The sequence below is a fragment of the Pseudopipra pipra genome, chromosome 7 (assembly GCF_036250125.1).
Source record: "Pseudopipra pipra isolate bDixPip1 chromosome 7, bDixPip1.hap1, whole genome shotgun sequence".
Classification (NCBI taxonomy): Eukaryota; Metazoa; Chordata; class Aves; order Passeriformes; family Pipridae; genus Pseudopipra; species Pseudopipra pipra.
The window spans coordinates 8342020-8362920 of NC_087555.1; the positions used below are offsets into that span (position 1 = coordinate 8342020).

The 20901-nt window shown below is 40.8% G+C and overlaps 1 protein-coding gene across 1 annotated transcript in view; it reads right to left on the minus strand.

Annotated features, from left to right (window-relative positions):
• Positions 1–20901, minus strand: part of STAT4 (signal transducer and activator of transcription 4) — a 73460-nt gene that overhangs the window by 6296 nt on the left and 46263 nt on the right. Inside the window, exons 27-44 of the mRNA XM_064661860.1 lie at positions 19139–19267; positions 18366–18510; positions 16056–16154; positions 13922–14017; positions 13101–13179; positions 11920–12011; positions 11148–11299; positions 10718–10876; positions 9297–9389; positions 8798–8857; positions 7563–7592; positions 7382–7475; positions 6463–6504; positions 5904–5987; positions 5275–5373; positions 4646–4781; positions 2798–2853; positions 1589–1683 (exon numbers count right to left, since the gene is read on the minus strand). Of these exons, the coding sequence (XP_064517930.1) occupies positions 1589–1683; positions 2798–2853; positions 4646–4781; positions 5275–5373; positions 5904–5987; positions 6463–6504; positions 7382–7475; positions 7563–7592; positions 8798–8857; positions 9297–9389; positions 10718–10876; positions 11148–11299; positions 11920–12011; positions 13101–13179; positions 13922–14017; positions 16056–16154; positions 18366–18510; positions 19139–19267 (1740 nt within the window). The remainder of the gene's footprint in view (positions 1–1588; positions 1684–2797; positions 2854–4645; positions 4782–5274; positions 5374–5903; positions 5988–6462; positions 6505–7381; positions 7476–7562; positions 7593–8797; positions 8858–9296; positions 9390–10717; positions 10877–11147; positions 11300–11919; positions 12012–13100; positions 13180–13921; positions 14018–16055; positions 16155–18365; positions 18511–19138; positions 19268–20901) is intronic.

The following is a 20901-nucleotide window of genomic DNA, read 5'->3' on the forward strand; positions in this document are numbered from 1 at the left end:
TTGGTTGATTTGTTGGTTATTGTTTGGCTTTTTGTTTTGTTTTGTTTTGTTTTTTCCCCTGAAAGTCAGAATTTCACTGCACTGTTTCTTATTCCTCAAAATACTGCATCAATAATGAGCTTTTGAGTACTGCTACTGTCTTTGTGTGCAATAAGTCAGGGGGAAAAGTGGGTTTTGCACAAAAAATACTAAATGATCATGATTTTGCTTAGAATTTCAGATGTTGTAAACTGACCTGTTTTATAGGGCTTTGGCCATTTGTTTGGTGAGCTTTGTGTTTTGTTTGCTTTTAAATGTGTTTGGTAGTCAATATCCTGTGTATAATGAAAGTCTTTTGTTGCCTTATCTCTCAAGTACAAAGAAAGGCAAGTGTTCTTGAGGCTGTAATGCTTACTCTTGTATGCAAAGCAGTCTCTGTCCTAATGAATACTGTGGATTTGTCTCTTTCCCACTGAAATATCTTTGTAGTTAGACAGTTTTTCCTTTGGTTTCTCTTTTTGCCTTTCTAGGAAAAAGCCTGCTGAGAGAGGAAAACCTAATAGTACTCAACCTCTGAGTTTGATTACCTTCAGGATTTAACTTGCACATCTTTCTGTTAAATCCTAAGTGGGGGTTTGCTCTCACAACTGAGAGCAAAGAGCAATGTTAACCAAGCCTCTATCAAAGCCACATGCAAAAACAATCCTGTAGGCACATCACCACACTGAGGTGGAACACCAAGCAGGAACTGCAATTCTGCCTCAACAGTGGTGGGAAATGTTCCCACTGCACTGCAGTCTACTTAGCAAAGAAATAGGCAGGGTTTGGGCAGTGAAACAAGCCTACTACAGAGGGCTTTGACAGAACTCGTCTGGAGTTGGGGGGTAATAATGTGAAGCCTGCTGCTGAATGTAGCAAGACAAAGCAAACCTGCTGTTATGGATCCTGCAGACCTGTGGGATACTAGGAAGCCCCACTGTGAGTGTGCTACTTGATAGTGTTTCATAATGTGGCTAAAGCTAAAATGCAGGATTTGACTTTGGATAAACCTAGTTTTGGCAGAAATAACTTTGGAAATTGGAAATCCCAGAATCAAAAGTTTACTAAACCAGTATTAAAGGGCTATGCTTCCTTCTGGCAGAGTCCTTCTACTTAGTAATAACCTTAGAATCAGTGAAGACTGCTGTGTTGTGGGTGCACAGTGCAGGTACAGGCGTTCAGAGTCTGGCTGCTGCCACCTCCAGGCGGCTCACAATAGTGTTTGTTTGGGTAGGGGATTTGTTTTTTTGGTTTTAAAGATGGATGATCGCTTTATGACTTATCCTTCCTTCAGTTTTCCTTGGCTCTGTTCTAGGGTGTGGAGAGAACCAACTTACAGTGGGAGTAGAGGCAAAACAAAATATAATCTTACATTCAAAGCCCTGCTCTGTGACTTAAATGGGACAGCTCAGTCATCTGATGTTCTTGCTTTTAGCAGTTGCCTCACCAGAGGCTTCCTCATTACTAGAATTCACTTGCACAAGCAACCTCACAACCTGAGGATGCAACTGCTAGCCTAAATGAGAAGTCTGAGGCAATGACCCCATTTTAAACTTCACTCAGGTCTTACCCATCATTCCAGAGACACAGGAGATGTTTCTTAATAAGCTCCAGGATTCCCTCAATCCACAGCCAAAAGGGGAAATTTTTATCATTTATATTTTCCTGAAATTCAGAATATGGAAAGGCAGGAGTGGGACGGGAGAGAACAGGGGTAATAAGACATGAGTTTTGTTAAGCAGCAGAGGAGAAAGCAAGGTTTCAATCCTGCCAGTATCAGCTTGTTGCATTTTTCTCCCTCTCCTCCACCCCACTGCCCATATTCTCCTATGACTTTCTCTGTCTCTCCACTCCAGAAGGACAAGGACCATTGCTAATGAACCTTAAGGCAAGAGAAACGCCTGTCTGAGCCTACAGGACCCACAAACATGTGATCCATCACCTCTTGTGTGCAACAGTGCTGGTCTAAGAGCAGATAAGACTTTTGTTCCTGCCTGGGCATTGTTCTTGTCGGAGTTCTTGGACATACAAACTACCCCTTGGGACTTTTGCCCAGGCTGGGTAGCAACTGAGCTTAGAGACACTTTCAGTTCAGACCTGGATCTCAGTTTCTCATGAGACATCCATATTAATGAACTCAAGTGTTTGTAGGTCACCAGAACTTTGCTCTTCCCCTGGCATCTGCTCCTGTCTGCTGTAATCTCTGGGTTATCTATACCACTTAAGGGTCTAAAGAAAGAAAACATGAGGAGTCCTCCTGTTTTGCTGCAGCCAATATTGCATGAAATATCATGATGTGGTTTTCTGTCATCGTACTGATCCTCTTGGCCACCCTGCTCTAATCCTCACCCTAATCCAGTTGCCCCTGGTCTAGGAAATGTCCTTCACTATGATACAGAAGAGTTGTTCATCTTGCTGGTTGTTTTGTTTACGTTTTCTGTAATAATCAAAATAGAGAACTATTCTGTTAATAGCCATCATATTAATAATAATGAAGATGGTGAGTTTGAAAGATGCATTTTTTTCTATAGAGTTTACATGGATCTAAAGGAATCTCAAAATCATCTTCTCCTTGCTGTTGCAAGCCATTTTTCCTCCTTGTGCTGCTACATCACCCCACCACCAAAACCTCCCATGACCATGTAAGCTTTAGAATAATTAGCGTATGTTACTAGAAAGAAGGTCTCCTAGGGGAAAAACAAACAAAAAATGCCCAAACAAAACCCACAACAAACTAAAATGAGCTTCTTCCATTTCAATTTTTAAACTTTGTTCATACCTTGCAGAATCTTGTCCAAGGAATAAGGCCATCGTGAGATCCTCCACTTGTTTGCCCTGAACACAGTAAACTGATTTCAGTCATGTTCCATAATTTACTTAGTAAGGCTAAAAGTACTTAAAGAACCAAGTTCTGAGTGTTTATATACAACTCAGCTGTTGGACTAAGGAAGAAAAGGAAGGGCAGGCTACTGTGCTTACAAATTCCCCCTGCAGTAGCCATGAAAAATTCCCCTCTGATGAGGTTTTAAGATAACCAAATTATTTCAGCAGACCTTGCATAATGGGAACCAATTCATACTGACACTTTCTGTGCTGTGCTACACCTAACACTTGCCAGTTTCAAAATGCTTCCAGGAAGGAGACTGAATGCTTGCACAGTTCTTTCTAGCAAAATAAGAAGACTGCAGCCCACAAACTCTTCCGTAGGGGCTCAGCAGACCTTAGAATATCTTTGAGATTAAGCACTTTCCTGTCTCTATTCTGGTGACTTGTAGGCTTTTGCCCCAGAAACTCTTGACTCTAGATCTACCCCAGCCACAAACTCATCTTGCTCCTGTTGCAATCGTTTCCCCTTGTTCTTGTTTTTATGTCAACAGTGTTTCATAATCACATCCAAACCACAAAGAAAAATCCTATGCTGTGATTACAGTAGCTGCAGCTTTGCAGACCCCGACTGTAGTCGGAGCCAAATTCTTTCCATTAGAGATCATAAATATGCTTTTCCCTCTCATGTTTCTAAAAATAAATTGGGTTAGAGGGCTCATTTCTGATGCTGCTAGTGTTAAAAAGATCAAGATTCTGTCAACTTTCACATTGCAAAAACAGTAGGCAAGTTGTATCCTGGCACCCTGTTGGTTCTGTGTCTCCTTGCACTAAGGAATCCTGAATATAAAGTGTTCGATGACCAGGATTTTTTTTTTTTTTTTAGCAGTGTGATATTTTTATCTGTAGAGATAAATGTAGCATTCCTACTGTTACCAGAGCTTGAAAAAGTCTCTGCAGTTCTGAAATGCAAGTTGACCATAGAAATATGTCATTGGTCTCTTTGTCTGTGTGTTGGTTAATTAAAAATAAAAATATTCTCTTGGCAGATTTCTGAAAGGTAATCTATTAAATCAGTTGATTTTTGTCAGATCTTATGTCTTAGGGAAATTAGAAGAAGGGAGTTAGAGACTGGAATGCTCTACTTGCCACCTAGATGCACTAATGTCAAATACCTTTAAATATAAATGCTTTCTGAAAGTTTAGGTTGGTGGAATATACTGAACAACAGTATTTTTATCTAGAGTCTGCTATGCAAGTGCCCCAGCTATCAGGCAAACTGCAAGGAGTTTGGATAGAAAACTCATGGCTGCTGAGGCTTTCACTAAGCACAGTCATCTAGGAAATGTTCAACTTGATATCCTTTAGCGGTTTCATAGTGTTTGCACTTTAATACTGCAACTGTGTTGATGCAGGCAGAGTAAACCCCCACTGTAGTTGGGGGCATGCATGAAGTTAAAATGAATGGAGGTGGATTTAAAAACAAAGCCAAAAAGATGCCAAGAAACAGCCACTTCAAAGACTGACTAAACATGAGTGTTACTTAAAAAGGCAGAAGTAGCCCCAATCTGCCTTGCTCTGATGCATAAGACTCCTAAGTTAGAACTGCAGATTTTTTTTCCTGACCTGATCTCATTTACAAGCTCTACCATACTGAAAAGTGGAAAATGCTTCATTGCTACAGAGTGATGTTGTATAAGTGGTAAAGGCATGGGAACAGAATGAAAACTTAAAATGGATTGCAGAAAAGATGTAGAATTAGCTTTAATTCAAACAGACCATCTGTGATGAAAGTAGACCATACCAAGTAGCTTCTCTCCCAGCATGCTCAGCTGATCTGCATTAAGTCCTCTCTTTGTGACAGAAGAAAACTGCCAGCTCAGAACTTCAGAAAGTTTAGACCACTTTGCACAGGGTGGACTCAGAAAGAAGGACAAGTTCTAGAATGGAAAAGAAAAATACAACCTATAGTTAATAAACGTTAATTTTGGAACGCCACCTGAGTTTTTAAAAGTGTATTGTCAAAACAAAATACAGATTTAAGAATAGATGTCAGCTTGAGACAACTCTGCAAAAGCAGGCTCCTATTCTGACAGGCACTCTTTACCAGGAAAAGCTGTCCCTGGGGCTCTGCTTTGGACATGTCTTTTCCCAGAATTCCTGGATTACTCAAGTGCACCATATTTTAGTCCTTGAATGTTTATCTGGCTCCTCAGTGTGTTCTGTATATACTGAATACAGGTATACTACCCTTAAGTGGGTCTCAAATGTTGTTCTGCTTAGGACAGGGAAGTGAGTCACTGTGACTCTCTCTACACCTGAAAGTTATTAAGAGTCATCTGCAAGGGAAAAAAAGTGCAGCAGCTACTTGCATACAGACAGTGCTTGAAAATTACACAGAGAATGTGATGCCTTTTTTTTTCTTGCAAATACCTTGGGATCAGTAGACAGCATGTTGAACCACAGGATAGAAGCCCATCCACTGGGAAGCTGGCTCACGTTTGAGATCACAACAATGGGAAGGGATGTGGTCTGAATGGGGCACAAAAGGAAACATGTCAGGCTGCCTTGTACTGCTGCTGCAATCCTCCTTGAGATTACCCACAAACCCGTTTCCATTTTAATTCTCTGCTTGCACAGTCTTAACTTTTTCAATTGAAGTTTGTATGTAGGGGAGAAAATGTCAGTATGATGAAATACTAGAAAGACTTGGGTGATTTTTTTTTTTCTAATAAAGACTTTCATTTAGTGTCAGTTTTGACAGTACTGATGATAGTAGCAGCAGAGTTCACAGCATTATTGCTTCTGAAATAAATACCTAGAGGGCTTAAACTACAGGGTTGGTTATCAAACACTTTGCACAGCACATCTACTCTTATTTACCCAGAGATCTGACAGCATTCTCACTGTATGTGTCAATACAGAGGTATGAAGTGTCATTCACATACTCTGAAATAACTGAAAGTACTTGATATGCTGGTACTTGAAAAAAAAGAAGTTTAGATTTGTCAGGATGAGTGACATACAGGAATTTAGGTCCATCTGTTTTATCTAAGACATACCTCTAGCTCTACTACCAAGCCAGGCTGGCACAGCTGCGTCTCAAAACTCAGAGAGTGAAGCTCTTCTGTTACAATGAGAGGACCCTTTAAAAACAAAAATTAAAAGAAAACTTTTCAGGGACTGCAAATTCCTAGAGTGAAGGTAATGGGGTTTTATCATGAAGAAAGCTCTTTTCTGCCCATGGTTACCTGCTCTAGACCTCGGTAACAGCTCACAGGGCAAAGTCAAGTGACAATGCTGACTTCCTAAAATTGCCTCTCTAGGTACTTTTTATTTTGACTACTACTTAGAAGTCACAGAAAAAAATCTGTGCTTGCCAGAAAGTCCCGTTAAAGCTAGATGCCAGGGAGGGAGTGCCCCATTGCCATTCTGGCAGTAGTTCTCACTTGCAGACACCTCCTACAGGGATGAGGTTCTAGGAACACTTAACTCCTCCCCTATGATCTGTCATCCTGTGTGTGTCTTCATGGGGCTGAGCAGAGAGCACTGTCTTAAATACCTGAATGCCTTTTTAGAATTATGCAAAAACTTTACGAAAAGAAGGTTAGTGCTGCTTACCTCATTTGTTCTGGTTCCTGCATTTTTCTGTTCTTTCAGTTGCTGCAAACAAACAAAAAACCCTGTCACTCGTTTACATGAGCCACAAATGGAAGTGGTACAGGATAGAAACATTTGCACGCTGTAGTTACTCTTCTGTATGCAAACCTCCTGCACTAGTGTCTGATTCTATTTGGTTCTAAGCTGTGGAAGCCAAAGCATTAAACTGTAGGTAACTACCACTCTTTTATAAACTTCTCATCTGTGAAAATAGATATTGCACAGTTATGATGTAATGCCTTTATGTAAGAGGTCTTTTAAGAACAGAAGCAGTATGAAATTAGGATCAGATGAAATACTGGTTTATCAAAGTACCCCTCTGAACTGGATGATAAGCTCTAGACAGTCTCTGTTCTGGACAGTGAAGGGAGACTTCCATGTTCAGTGGTTCTGCACTTGCATTTTTCCTTTCCTTTTAATGATGAAACCAATCTGTCCTCTCACAGATCAAAAGTGTTGTATAGTCTATTGAAGGCACTGACTTCCTTCTAGCTGCCCACTCCTAGACGATTTTCATCTTCCAGACTCAAAGTTCTTTACACTTTCCTACCCATGGGCCTTCATTTAAAAGGCTCAAACCAACATTTCTAGGTGTTTTTCTTTCTCATCCAAAGAACCCATTGCAGCATAAGCTGTATGGCAGCAAATATTCTTGTTTTCATTTCTGTCCCTGTTTCAGTGACAATCAATTGCACTTTGCTTGCAACAGGCCAAATATTTCAAAAAGGAAAGAACAGAGAAGAAGATGAGATAATCACAGTTCCTCTTACACAAAAGCAAATAATTACTTCAATACCAAAAGCAATTTGTTTCCTTCCTACTACACTCTCTACCCACAAAATTCAATGGCTGTATCAATAAAAGAAAAAAAATCTCCTACCAAGTGCCTGAATTCTGCTGCTAGACTTCCATTAGTGGATTCTTCCATGTTCATTACTTTTGTGTTTGTTCCCAAAATATTAAACTTCCTGAACCTTCACAAAGAGACAGGAAAAAATAATTAAGTCTCGCGTTCACTGACAGAATCTAACATTAATATATTAAACTGTGATGCCACGTACCCTTTGACTGAGTTCTTCTCAGTTACATCTCTGTCAAGAAAGAAAAAAAAAAGACAAAAATGTTTTAAACCTTCTGCCACAGACAGAGAAAATGCATGTGTTTGTTTTAGTAGCTGTCAGAACTGATTGAGAACTGGTTAAAATGCTTTTGTGACATTTTTGTGCAAAAGAGGAAGCAATTGGTTCAAGCAGTCAAAGTAAATCTTGTGTTACACATAGGGTGTTTTTCACCAAGGCTTAAATGTTGCTATAGGGGCTCTATAATCAAAGGAAGTCCTTTCTTTTTCTATATAGATTTTAACTCTTGCTCTGAGGACAAAAAATATAGTTCTGTCACTCTAAGTCTACTCTTAAACCACATAACTTATTGAATAATTTGCTGCATCAGTTGAATCAGTTTTCCCACCACTTGGGATTTTACTGAGTGGCATTCTATGTGGTGGACTTCTCAAAGCTCCACCTCCCACATCCACACAGGAATTTTTTTACCTTTTCCCTATTCCATGCAAGTTTCTGGACTCCAGAGCCATTTCAAGAACAGAATTACTTGAATGGGAACACAAAAACCCACTTGCTTTCTTAAAAGCACAGTCCCTGTTGTTATTTTGGAGAGCCTGTTACATTTCTTTCCCTGCCCTTAAAATAAGTGCTAAATTCACCTGAACTGTTTATAAAAATACAAGATAGGTATTAGTCTGTTTAGATTGCTGTATGGTTTTTTTTTATCTCTCTGAGATCATGTCCTATGTTACAGGTAGACTGCTTATACCTCTAATTCAAGGACAGCTTTATAACTACGTTCCTTTCTACATGCTACTCAAGAAGATATTTTAGAGACATGACTGAATTATGTGACTGGAAATGGTCGAGTTCAATTCTGTGTTTTCATTTTGTGCTAATCCAAGTGAAACACCCACACCAGAGGGGTGGCTGCTGCCTGGGTGCTGCCCTATGCCCAGCCTGACTTAGCAGCAGTGAGCTCTCCTTGGTGCATCCCAGTGGAGCTGGTGGCAAGAAGCTGAGGCCATCTGTACTTTGTGACATGTCTCTAATGGCAGAGAGAGACTTAGAGCAAGGGCATGGGTAAGAAAAGGGGAAGGATATAATACCTGCTGTCATGGAGAACCAGCCTGCTCCTGGTCTACTCAGCACTTATAATATGACTGCCCTTTGGTTTTTGAACATGGGGACTGTTTACCATTAGCGTAGAGAGGGATGGAAAAAATGTAACATACTTATCAAATAAAACTTTCACTTTCAAGTTGTAGTTCAATTCCGGCAATTTCACCAGCAGTCTGGAAAGAGAAATATTTTTTTAATGTCAGCAATTGCACAAGATGGGTTTTTTCCTATGGCACAGCTTATCACAGATATTTAAGCAGCACACTCAGGGCCACATACAGGCTTCAAGCTTGTTCCATATAAGACAGCATTTAGAGATGAAACTAAATGAACAAATGAGTTGCTCTTTGGCATGACAAAGTGGTCTGCATGTGTCTGCTGTTTAGCTGTGTTTCTTATACACTCAATCTTATACACCCCACTTCTGGTAAAGAGTAAAAGCTGAATGTGAGTTAAGCTTCACTAGAAGAAAGCCACCTGCACATGGCACTTTCCTCCTCCTGACCTTAACACTTGGGCTGCAGTGCAAGCTGTGCAATCCTCTCAGCTGTAAGAAGCCAATGACATGAAAGCCTTACCACAAAAAGGGAACAGGGAAGGGGGAAAACATACCTCAGCTTTACAGTAAACTGTACTCCTGTCTTCAGGACTAGTGGTCTCTGAGGATGTGTTGGCATGCAAGGCTGCCTCTCTACCACAAAGGAGCTATGAATGAAAAGAATAAACAGATTAAATCAATGAACATTGATTTATCAATGTTGTCCTTAAGAAATAAGAATTTACATAAAAAGCAAATTTTTAAAAAAATGGTGATTTACCATTAGTACTATACACTTTATTCATTCAGTTTCCATCTACACAGAGGGGGGGGTGTGTGTCTCTTTCTTTCAAATGTTTCAATGGGGCTAAAAATATTGCAAGTAAGAAGTGATTTCATGAGGGTTGGCTTTTCTTAAATGCATTGATGGCTTGAGCAGGGAGATTGCTACATCAAACTTCTCTGAAATCAACAGCAAGTAAACACTGTGATGTAATTAGCACAGTCCAAGTGAGGAGAGTTGCTTCATTTGCCATTCCCAGGGCTTGCTGAGTTCTTATGGTGACAGTGCTATGTGACAACATGTGTCCAAGAGATAGATATGCTAGCTGGGGATTAGATGAGGGCTAGCTAACCCCACAAAACAAACTTCTGAGGCTAACCTGTTCCTACATACCCCAAACTTGCCAGCTTGGGCACTTTCTCTATAGCACTGTGCTGTGTAGACATAAATCTTGGTAGCATGGAGACTTTTCCTTCCATTGTACTCACAGGCAGGAAACATAAACAGCAGATGGAGTTGTACAGTTCTTCTTTGTTGCCTTCACTTCACTGAAAAGCAGTACCTGTGTTTTTCAGCTGAAGATCAGTGATCAAAGCATCTGAATGGGACTCTGGAAACCTGGGTTCTAGCCACCATAAGATGGTGTTGACTACTGTATCTTAGCCCCTGCTCTTATCTGATAGATTCAGGTCTTCTGTAGCATTAATTTTTGTCTACTATATATTTACAGACTGGTACTCTGATCTTATGCAGGGCAATTACCAGCTACAGTAACTTGCATCATAGAGATGATATAGACAGGGCTGACCTCCCTGTGCTGAAGGCAAAGAGGATGTGTTCAGAGATAAAGGGTTGGAGAATCTAGTGTGTATTTATTTTGGGCATAGCTTGGTGTGAATTGTTTCTTTACTTGAACTTTGTAGGGTTGAAGCTTGAAGCAAAAAATGGACTAACAGACTAGGAGTTTAATTCTGTAAATCAATGCATCCTGTAGCAAGGCTCCTGCTAACTTCAGTAATGACTGATCACAAACCCTTTCCATGGGCCTGAACCTCTGGAAACCCTAGAGAGCATAAATCTCAAAATCAGTAATTTAATGTTTGTGACAAACTTAGGGAAAACCTCATGAAATGCAGAGTTAGGGAACAGTAGGCAAGATGCACTCCATCTATTTATTCATGCAAACACAGAAAGATTTTTCTGGTCCATTACCTTTGGATGAGCTGTTTGAAGAGACTGTCTGTTCGCTCCTGCAGAACTTTCTCATTTTTTGTGATGGGATCAGAGTCATAGGTAAACTTCTGTTCCAGTTCCTCGAGCTTTTTGAGCTGCTGACGAACTTGTTGTAGACTTTCAGCAACAGTGGTAAACCTACAGTTACACAATCTTATTACTTTTAGCATGTTTTTGCACTGTAATAATGTAATAATGCAGAGACATCAGCCAGGTGACTGTCCCTAAGGACCAGGCAGTGCACAGAGAACACTTCAGCTCATGGGAAATGTGGTGAGGTAATAAAATACATGAAATATAGTTATACTGTGACAGAATGAAAATGCATAATATAAATAATCAGTATATTTCATAGATCTGGTGTTCCTTCATAACATGCTTTCGATTCTGTCCTTGACTAGAGACTTACCAGTTCTGTAGCTGGTCAAGACAGGCGTTGGGTGGGCCACCAATACATGCTGTCTGTTGCCTGTGCTTCCACTCCACCAGCTCCTCCTCAATAAGAGCAGTCTGTGTGTGCTCTGTGTTGTGCAGCAGCTGTACTATCTTGTTCACCACTTCCTGCGGAGAGAATGAAATTACCCTGTTTATTAAAAATACTTCATACACAAAAACTGAGTACTGTTTTATAGTGCTCATCTGTCTTGCAAAACTCCTCAAACCCCTCAATAATAGATTCTGTCAACAGAGGTTGTTTTCTAAAAGCACTTTTTTTTCAGCTGGAGTATTTGCTAGATTAAGTGGAGAAACAAACCATATTCAGTATTGCTGAACTCTGAAGAGCCAGTGTCTTGCATCCATATATGTCCCAAGTGTGTATTTGGGCTCATCCAGTGCTTGCTGTAGACTTGAGCACTACAATCAGAGTATATTTAACTCTAATATAGCTGCAGATTTTTAATAATTTTTTCCTCAAGAACATAATTATTGGTATGATGCCTTTTCCTTCTCATTGTTCTTTTAGCTTTACCCAAGAGAGTTTGATAAAGGTTGCTAGAAGAGAAATAAAATTGCTTAAAGAGATTCTGAATTTTCAAACAGGATGGAAAGAATGAAATCTCAGTTCAACTGATATATAAAAAAAACCCCTTTTCTACTGCTAGTTTATGTCAGTTCAATGAAAATGAACATTTGCTTAAAATGAAGACTTGTTGACTTCTGAAAGAAAACTTGAGCACTACCTTTCTTTTGCGGTCAAGTAATAAAAACATCTTCTGGAGATTCATCTGTTCTTTCTTATATTCCTCCTGAGACACTCCATTGGACTCATGTTCTGTAAAATAAGTCCAAATTGTGAACATGAGGCTGAAGGAGTGCTGAAGCACAGGTGGGAGAAATGCTGTGGAGAGAAGAGGACTTGCCTGGCTAATGTCAGGTGAAGTGTATCTTTAAAGCTTAAGGGAGGAAATGTTTACTGCCTCCTAAATTTTTTTGATTCCTCCTTTCCCCCTGCTGAAAGGGCAGAGTCTGCACTTAAAGCATTAATGCAAGGAAAAGCCACTACCCCGGTGAAGTAATTAAGATGCAAATTTGCTTGCTTTTCAGAGCAAGAACCTGATTTAAAGTAATGATTATACTGTGTAAAGATACAAACAGAGCAATTTGTTCTCATGCTGACTTCAGGCCTGTACCTCTTAACAGCTAACTTCTGTTGCCAGGTTATTTCAAGGGAGGAAGTTTACAGCCTCTTGAGTTTGTTTACAGCCCAGGCTGGCAGATCATGTGTAACTGCCCTAGTTACTACTCTGCTGCCTGCTGACCTTGAGTTAGAGGCTCTAATTTGCCCCATTGAAGCACTACATGTCCCAGGTACAAAGAGCAAGATTGAGGCTTGGTACTTCCCTCAGGATTTTCTGAACGTGTCCCCCTTCTGAGGGATAGTCACCTGCTAGTTGCTGTTGGAAACTGAAGCTTTTTCTAGAACAAAGAACTTAACAACAGAGACAGATCTGTATAAAAAACCAGTGTGGACTTACAGCTGCATGTGTTTCCCTTGGTACAAAAAAGGCTACAAAACCTGAAGCAGGAAGTCATTTGTGAAACACAAGATGGCAAAGAGAAGCCTAAACTACACTAATTACATGTGTGGTTGAATGGTCACAGACACTATAGGGTTTGCTGCTTTTATTGGCAAAGGGATGTAAAGGACAAAGGAATACTGTGTTAACAAGGAGGCTCTCTGCCTGTAACAAAAGACAGATGGAGAAAATGCATTTTCAGAAATTTATGTTTCAGCATAAAGCAGAATTAATAAAGGAGGGAAATTACCAGTAAGTTTGGCTGTGTATCATTAGGTTAATGTCCTGACATAAGACAGCAGAGTTTACTCTGACAAACTATATGCAATATAAAAATTACTCACCTCTGTTCTGCCAGGTTTTATATTTAAAGTCATATTCATCTTGCATATCCTCTAATGTCTTGATGTCCTGCTCCACATCCTGTAATGCAAAAATGAATGTGGCCACAATTATTCAATATTTTCAAGTAATGCAAGGCACTGCCTGGTACCAGCCCCTTACAGACACGAAGTTCACTTTTGCAGCAATGCTTTTTCCTGGAAGTCCCTAACAGGAAATATCCCTAAACTTCATCACCTTCTATTCACTCTCCCTCTTTAGTCTCAGCTAACTGAAATCTGTTAATTAAAAAATATAGATATGTCTTTGTTGTCTAGCCATATAAGTTCACAGAGTTTAGGAGAACCTAGGCTACAGTGGAAAAACTTGGAACAGCACACAGGATTTTAAACTTTGCAATTCTTAAGTAATGTTTGGAGAAAACTTTCTGTTGTGACTGTATTTGTTAAGTCAACCAGCTAAAAAAATATGCTAAGTCAATATGCTAAAAAAAATACATCTTCTAGGTAATAACAAATTGGTCAGTATATGATTTAGGAGGTTTTCCTTGGTTGCTAGTATTTAAGATGGGTAAAACTTTTGTTGCAAAAATTTAGGCACAAGAAATTTGACCTTGCTAAATGAGTTAAATACTAATCTGTATTATGGTGCTACTGACAAATAATTTTTGTCTTCAGACAATCACTGGTTAGACTTGAAAATCAAACCACTATCTTATTTTTATTTGCTATTTTATCTTATGTACTGAACATCTTTATGCTACATCTTATGTACTGAAAGCTTTTAGACATCTATGAATCAACAAAAGTTATATTATACTTACTAAAACACTGGCTTTTACAGCCTTAACTTTGGTATCAAGCTCCTTCTGTTTGTCCAGCATCCCAGTCACAGTGTTCTGTATGCCCCCCACTTCCATCTGAGAGAAGAGGCAAAGCAACAACAGAAGTTAAACCAGTGACTCATGACAGCAAATACTTTTTTTGTTAATGTAGGTTAGTGGCTTTTGTTGGCAAACAACCTGAGGAAGCATGGCTTGTTCTGGTAAATCATACTAAGGTTTTGTAGTATAAAATCAAGATCAGGAGAATTTGCAAGAAACAAGGGAGGATTAAAAATGCCTACTGTGTGGTGATGCTGCACTTTTTTCATCACAGCAATATCTGTGTTTTCTCTGCACAAATCCATTCTCTTGTTTGCTTAGCTTCATGTGTCTCCTAAATGTACTTCAAGAAAACAACCACCCTGAAGGCTGAATGACATTTACATCAAGTATTAGATTCATCCATACAGGATATGGGGAGAAATGGACTAAGAGTAGGAACAATACAGGTCTGTGTACAGGCATAAGGGGTAACTTAGCATGCAGCTGTTTTCCTACAGCATATTCAAGCACTACACTACATCTCTGTATAGTTTTTCTGAAAGAGTCAGGAAGCTTACTGCATGACATCACTCAGTTGCAGTAATGTGAAAGACAGAATTTTTCACTAACAGAACTACTGGTGTTAGAAACTTGCTGTTCTTCCAATGCAGGACAGTCAGATTTGCATTGCTGCTTTCATGAACGCCTCAGCTTAAGCTGAGGTCATCTAAAGTATTTATTTTGGTAAACTGGCAAAGGTTTACCCCATCATAGATTTAAGTCAAACCATTACAGCAATCTTAGCATGCTCTGACATTTGGGATTCTCCTTTGGTTTTTAGGATGCTTATTATTGTGCTTGTTTTGTATTTTATCTTCTCAGCTTTGGGAAATGAGAGCAGTTAACAGAAAGCAGAGGCAGGGCCACTTGTACCTAGTGCCAACCTTAAACAGTGATGGAAGTGATGGCCAAGTTGGATGGGGCTTTGAGCAACCTGGCCTAGTGGAAGGTGTCCCTGCCCATGGCAGGGTGGCTGGAATGAGATGATCTCTAAGGTCCCTTTCAACTCAAACCATTCTATACTTCCATTTCCCTTTCTGATGACCCAAATTTATTGCATACTGGAAATGCAGTAGCAAGTGCTTTATGTCATGTGACAGAACTGAAGAGCTGTTGTAGCTGCAGCTACTCTGACTCTGTCAGAGTCCCATTCTTAGAGGAGCTGTTTTGGACATTGTTGCAGTAGACCCCATGCCTGAGTGCTCCTCCCACACTACCAATGCTCATACAAAAAAAATTTGGCAGAAAGTGAGGTATTTCAGTATCAGAACTTAATGTGCTTGGTCAGTCATCACTTTATTTCTACGTAAGTGGATTACATCTAGCTCTGTATTTTGCATGCCTTTCCCTAATTGCAGAATCCTTATTGCAGAACAGTTCTTGCAAAGGGGAAAAAAAAAAAGTAAGTTGGAGAACAGATGAGGAAGGAGAAGAATATGGCCTTCTATGATTCAGAAGAAAGAAAAGGGCTTCATTAAAAAAAAAAAAAACAAAACAAAACCAAAAAAAACCCCAAACAACCAAAAATAAAAAGAAACACTTGGAGATAACTGGGAAGGAGATGATGCCTCATTTTCCCAAACAGACAGTCCAGAAAAGCATCAAGCTCAGCTGCTTAATATAGAGTAAATTTGGCAGTAAAATGCAGCAGAACAAAGCTAAAATTTTGCTTGCTAAATAAGATAAGCACTAGTTATTGAAATAAAATCCAATGAGCACATCAGGCTATGTCATACTACACAAGCATTAAAAAACCAGCATAGCTTTTACATCACTCAAGGAATAAAAATTATTTCCAGGCCATTTGTCCTCCAAATGCTTCATAAAGCAGAAGCAAGCCATGCTGTCCAGCTGGTGTGTATCAGGGTTGTCCAGCTGGTACATATCAGCGCTCACTCTTCTGTCTTTAAGAAAGGTATTATTGGGCAGAGAGAGGACAGCCTGTCTCCCCTTTCAGTCTTCATCCACTCCCACTGTCCCAAATAATAGGAAAGGGTAGATATAACTGCAGTAGACATTTCAAGACTGTTACCTCATTTGACAGCTGGGCACTGTTGAGTATTTTCCTCTCTTCTTTCAGGCAGTGCTGGATGATCATTGCCATATGTATTGGGTCTTCTTGGAAGTTATCCTAGCATTAGAGACAGTCTATTGTTTAAGTTCACACACCTAATTTCTTGTCATTCAGTAACCTTCAGATTGGCAAAAAGATTAGTGAGTGACTGTGTTCATAGCCTGCTCCAAGACTACAGGGTATGGCAGCTGCAACCAGCTCTAAGAGTGAGTTTTCATTTTAGCTCATTAGCATACAATGAGATGGTACTGGGATAAAACAACAGGAAAGGGTCAGAGACATTTTTGGGAGAAGTGAGATACTATCCTACAGTCCTAAAGAGAGCTCATCTCTCGAGAGCCACCCTCTGACATATGGCTGCTGGTTTTGAAGGGCAGTGTTCTAGCCTGGCAAGTACGATTCTTGCTCAGTGATGTAAAGAAGGTATATTAGCTGCCACTTGTGAACATGTGGTCAAGGCTGGGTGGAAACTCAACCTTAGTGTTTTACATGCATACAAAGCTGGAACATGCTGTGGATTGATATCGCCCTGCTCTGCTCAGGATGGTGCTGCCCTGGGGGTCGCTGAGCTGTGCCAGCCTTCTTGACTGATCTTTCATTGCTGATCTCTCGTTACTATGGTGTAAATACAGGTCATCTTCTCCTCTTCTCAGAAAACAGTCCCCTGGTCACCTACCTGCGGTGAGCAGAAGCTCAGTGAGTGGAAATTAGGCTGTGGTGAAGGAAGACCCTCTGGCACAGAGCCCTACAGGGAGGAGTGGATGACTGACTAATAAGTCCACTAGGGATATGTCCTGCACTGGCACTCACTACCAACTGCTTTGCCCCTTTTCTTTCCAGTACAGTGCAATGCAGAGTGCTGCCTAAGGACAAGTCCTTTGCTCTTAACTGCAGTTCTGCAGCTACATGGGAAGGATTTCTTTCCCTGTGTTTTTTCTGCATGAAAAAAAAGTGTCTTATTAGGACACTGAGGAAACTGGATGGGGAGGGCATGGGTTAAGTGAAACTGCAGTTGAGTAAGTGCCCCAAATACATACAGTAAACACCTTACAAACTGCAACTGCCCTTTTCCTAGAGCTCTCAGAAACTGTAACTGTACCTGTAAGTAAACTGTAACTTTCTAACTGTAGCCAATTAAAACAAAAACAGAGTGACATTTGAATTCTGGATTTTAAAGTAGAATTCTCACACATTCTCTGTGAATATCCCTCATGGCAGGGTAGTTTGCTTAGAGGTGTTCCCCAGGGATCAGTGTTGGGCCCAGTCCTGTTTAACATCTTTATTGATGATTTAGATGAGGGGATTGAGTGTATCATCAGCAAATTTGCTGATGACACTAAATTGGGAGGGAGTGTTGACCTGCTGGAAGGCAGGAGGGCTCTGCAGAGGGATCTGGATAGACTGGAGAGATGGGCTGATTCCAATGGGATGAAGTTCAATAAAGCCAAGTGCCGGGTCCTGCACTTTGGCCACAACAACCCCATGCAGCGCTACAGGCTGGGCACAGAGTGGCTGAAGAGCAGCCAGGCAGAAAGGGACCTGGGGGTACTAATTGACAGGAAGCTCAACATGAGCCAACAGTGTGCCCAGGTGGCCAAGAAGGCCAATGGGATCTTGTCCTGTATCAAAAATAGCGTGGCCAGCAGGAGCAGGGAAGTGATCCTTCCCCTGTACTCTGCATTGGTGAGGCCACACCTTGAGTATTGTGTTCAGTTCTGGGCCCCTCAGTTCAGAAAGGATATTGAGGTGCTGGAGCGGGTCCAGAGAAGAGCAACAAGGCTGGTGAAGGGACTGGAGCATAAGTCCTATGGGGAGAGGCTGAGGGAGCTGGGGTTGTTTAGCCTGGAGAAGAGGAGGCTCAGAGGTGACCTCATCACCGTCTATAACTACCTGAAGGGAAGTTCTAGCCAGGTGGGGGTTGGTCTCTTCTCTCAGGCACTCAGCAACAGGACAAGGGGGCACGGGCTTAAGCTCCGCCAGGGGAAATTTAAGTTGGATATCAGGAGAAAATTCTTTACAGAGAGAGTGATCAGGCATTGGAATGGGCTGCCCAGAGAGGTGGTGGATTCACCATCCCTGGAGATTTTTAAACGCAGATTGGACGTGGCACTGAGTGCCATGATCTAGTAAATGGACTGGATTTGGACCAAGGGTTGGACTCGATGATCTCGGAGGTCTTTTCCAACCCAATCGATTCTATGATTCTATGATCCAATTGCACTACTGAAGCAATTCAAGCAAATGTATAGGTATAGAACCCCGGCATACCTGCAGATTGCGTTTGCTTTTCCTTATGTTGTGTTGCAGCAAAAAGTTGTTTTCTATCAAGAATCTACTGAATTGGTCATCAAGCTGTGACAACAGGTCATGGAACAACACCGTAGCAAAAGATACGTTGTTGGCTGCATGTTCCCTAGAATAATTTAAGGCATGCTTGTGTTAAATACCTTTCTAATACAGCATCCAAGAAATGCATTACAGGTGTGCTTTATTTTTAATCCCCCACTACAGTTGTAGAATATGCAAGCAGTAAGAATTACTTTCCAACGTAAGCCAATTTCATTCTCTTAACTTTGACTTTACTTTCCTTGATACAGAAATGTTGGTTTTCTCTGTATTATTCTTGCCACATTGTGTGCAAATTCATTTGCTCACTTCATGCACATCAAGAATCTACAAGTGAACCTGATGCATGTGCATGGTGTATACTTCACAGAAATCTTGCCAGAAGTTCAAAGTCTTTGAACAGTGAGAGACTGAGCTACCAAGACAGCAACTGATCGGTCTTAAAACAGCTGCTTTTGTTATAGACCAAATGAGAGCAATATGAGCTCTAGGACAGTTTTATTCCAGCTGTCAGGCCCCTCTAGAAAGCCTGGAAGAGGGGCAGGAACACAGGCTGCAGCACCCACACAGCAAAGCATCCTACCAGCAAAGGTTCACCTAAGCAGCTTGCTTCACCAGTATTCTGCTGCTGCCTGTGACTGTATGTATGAGAACATTGCTTATCACACAACCCAAAGGCTAATTTCTAAGCTTACCAATCCTGGTTCTCCAGCCACTGTGCCAGGTACTGCCTGATCTCCATGGGAAAGCTGTCATCGTATAGCTGGTGAACTTGCTCCAAAAACTTGGAATCAAGTTGCTGTAGCTGATGCCACTGAGTCATCCTGAGGAAGGGGTGGAAAAAAAAATCGGTGTAAATTTTTAAGTAGTATTTGGACAAAGCTGGTGAAAAATAACGTAAGTTTTCATGAACATTGATAAAATTGGAGGATGTGCTACTTTTGGCTAGGATAAGGCTAATTTTCTTCACAGTAGCCAGTGTGGTGCTGTGTTTTGGATTTGTGCTGGAAAGAGTGTTGGTAAAACAGGGATGTTTTTATTATTGCTGAGCAGTGCTTACACACAGACAAGCTCTTTTCTGCTCTTCACCCTATTCCACCAGCTAGGAGGCTGGGGGTGCACAAGAATTTGGACAGCTGGACAGCTGACTCCAACTGACCACAGGGATATTTCACACCATATGGCATCATGCTCCGTATATAAAGTTGGGGGAAGAAGGAAGGAAGGGAGGTACACTCTGCATGATAGTGTTTGTCTTCCCAAGTCACCATCAGGTGTGATGGAACCCAGCTTTTCTGGAATGGCTGAACACCCGCCTGCCCATGGGAATCAGTGAATTAACTCTTTGGTTTGTTTCGCTTCTGTACACAACTTCTGCTTTACCTGCTAAACTGTCTTTATCTCAACCCACAAGTCTTCTCCCTTTTACCCTTCTGATTCACTCCCCATCCCACCTCACAGGGAGGAGGGGGAAGTGAGTGAGCAGCTGTGAGGCAGCTCCGCACAGTTGCTGGCTGGGGTTAAACCAGACAGAAGAGTAAGAAGGAAAAGTGTTTTCATCGAACAAAAGTATTTTATTTTCAGCTGTAACAGTTCTAGACGCTAGTCCTTTAAACACAATAAAACTTCTTTTGGGCTTGTTTAAATTTAAAAAAAAAAAATGGAATTTACAAATTAAGACAGTGCACTGTTTGCTGAAAAATGACCAAGCTGGAATAACCCTTTCCCATGAAAATGTGCCTTTTTTTTTTTTTTCCTCTGAACCCCTTTTCATGGCATTTAGGGCATGGTTCGTGTTACTGCTCTCTTGCTTAGCAAGAATATGAGAATGAGGACCTATGTGTTTGATCTGTACTCTGCATGACTGAGATTCTGCATGTGGAATTTCACCTTCTGTTGATACTCCCCATTACTAAGAGCATGAGTGAAAAATCAAAGAACCCTCTAGGCACTCATTTTCACTTGGTACTTGTGTCCCCACCTACCTGCTCTGAAAATGGACTAGATCTCAAGTCAGTTCAAATGGAGAAGTATTGCAAAGATGTTTTTTCTGCTATATGCTTTAGTTCTCATGACCACATTTTCAGGCTAAATTCAAGGAATCTGTGCAGCAGATACAAGGTACTTAAATGAATTAATATTGTACAGTATGGCTTCTCTCAGTCATAACACTTTTATGAGAGTGGCTTTATATTGTGACATATGGTTTCTAGCAGCAGATCAGTTAGTCTTCTCATTAGGCTGCAGGTTATCATGCTGTAGTGGAAATGGCACATAAAGATATGTCCAAGAAACAGTACAGGCTGAGAACATGCGTGGTGACATGCAAATCCACTCACATACAGAACCTTTAAAAAAGAGGTGATAGGACCTATCCAAAGAACAGGGCAGCATCAGGGTGAAGGACTATCTTGTATGTGCCTTCCTGCTAAACCTGTTAGTGTCTGTATGCTGGTTC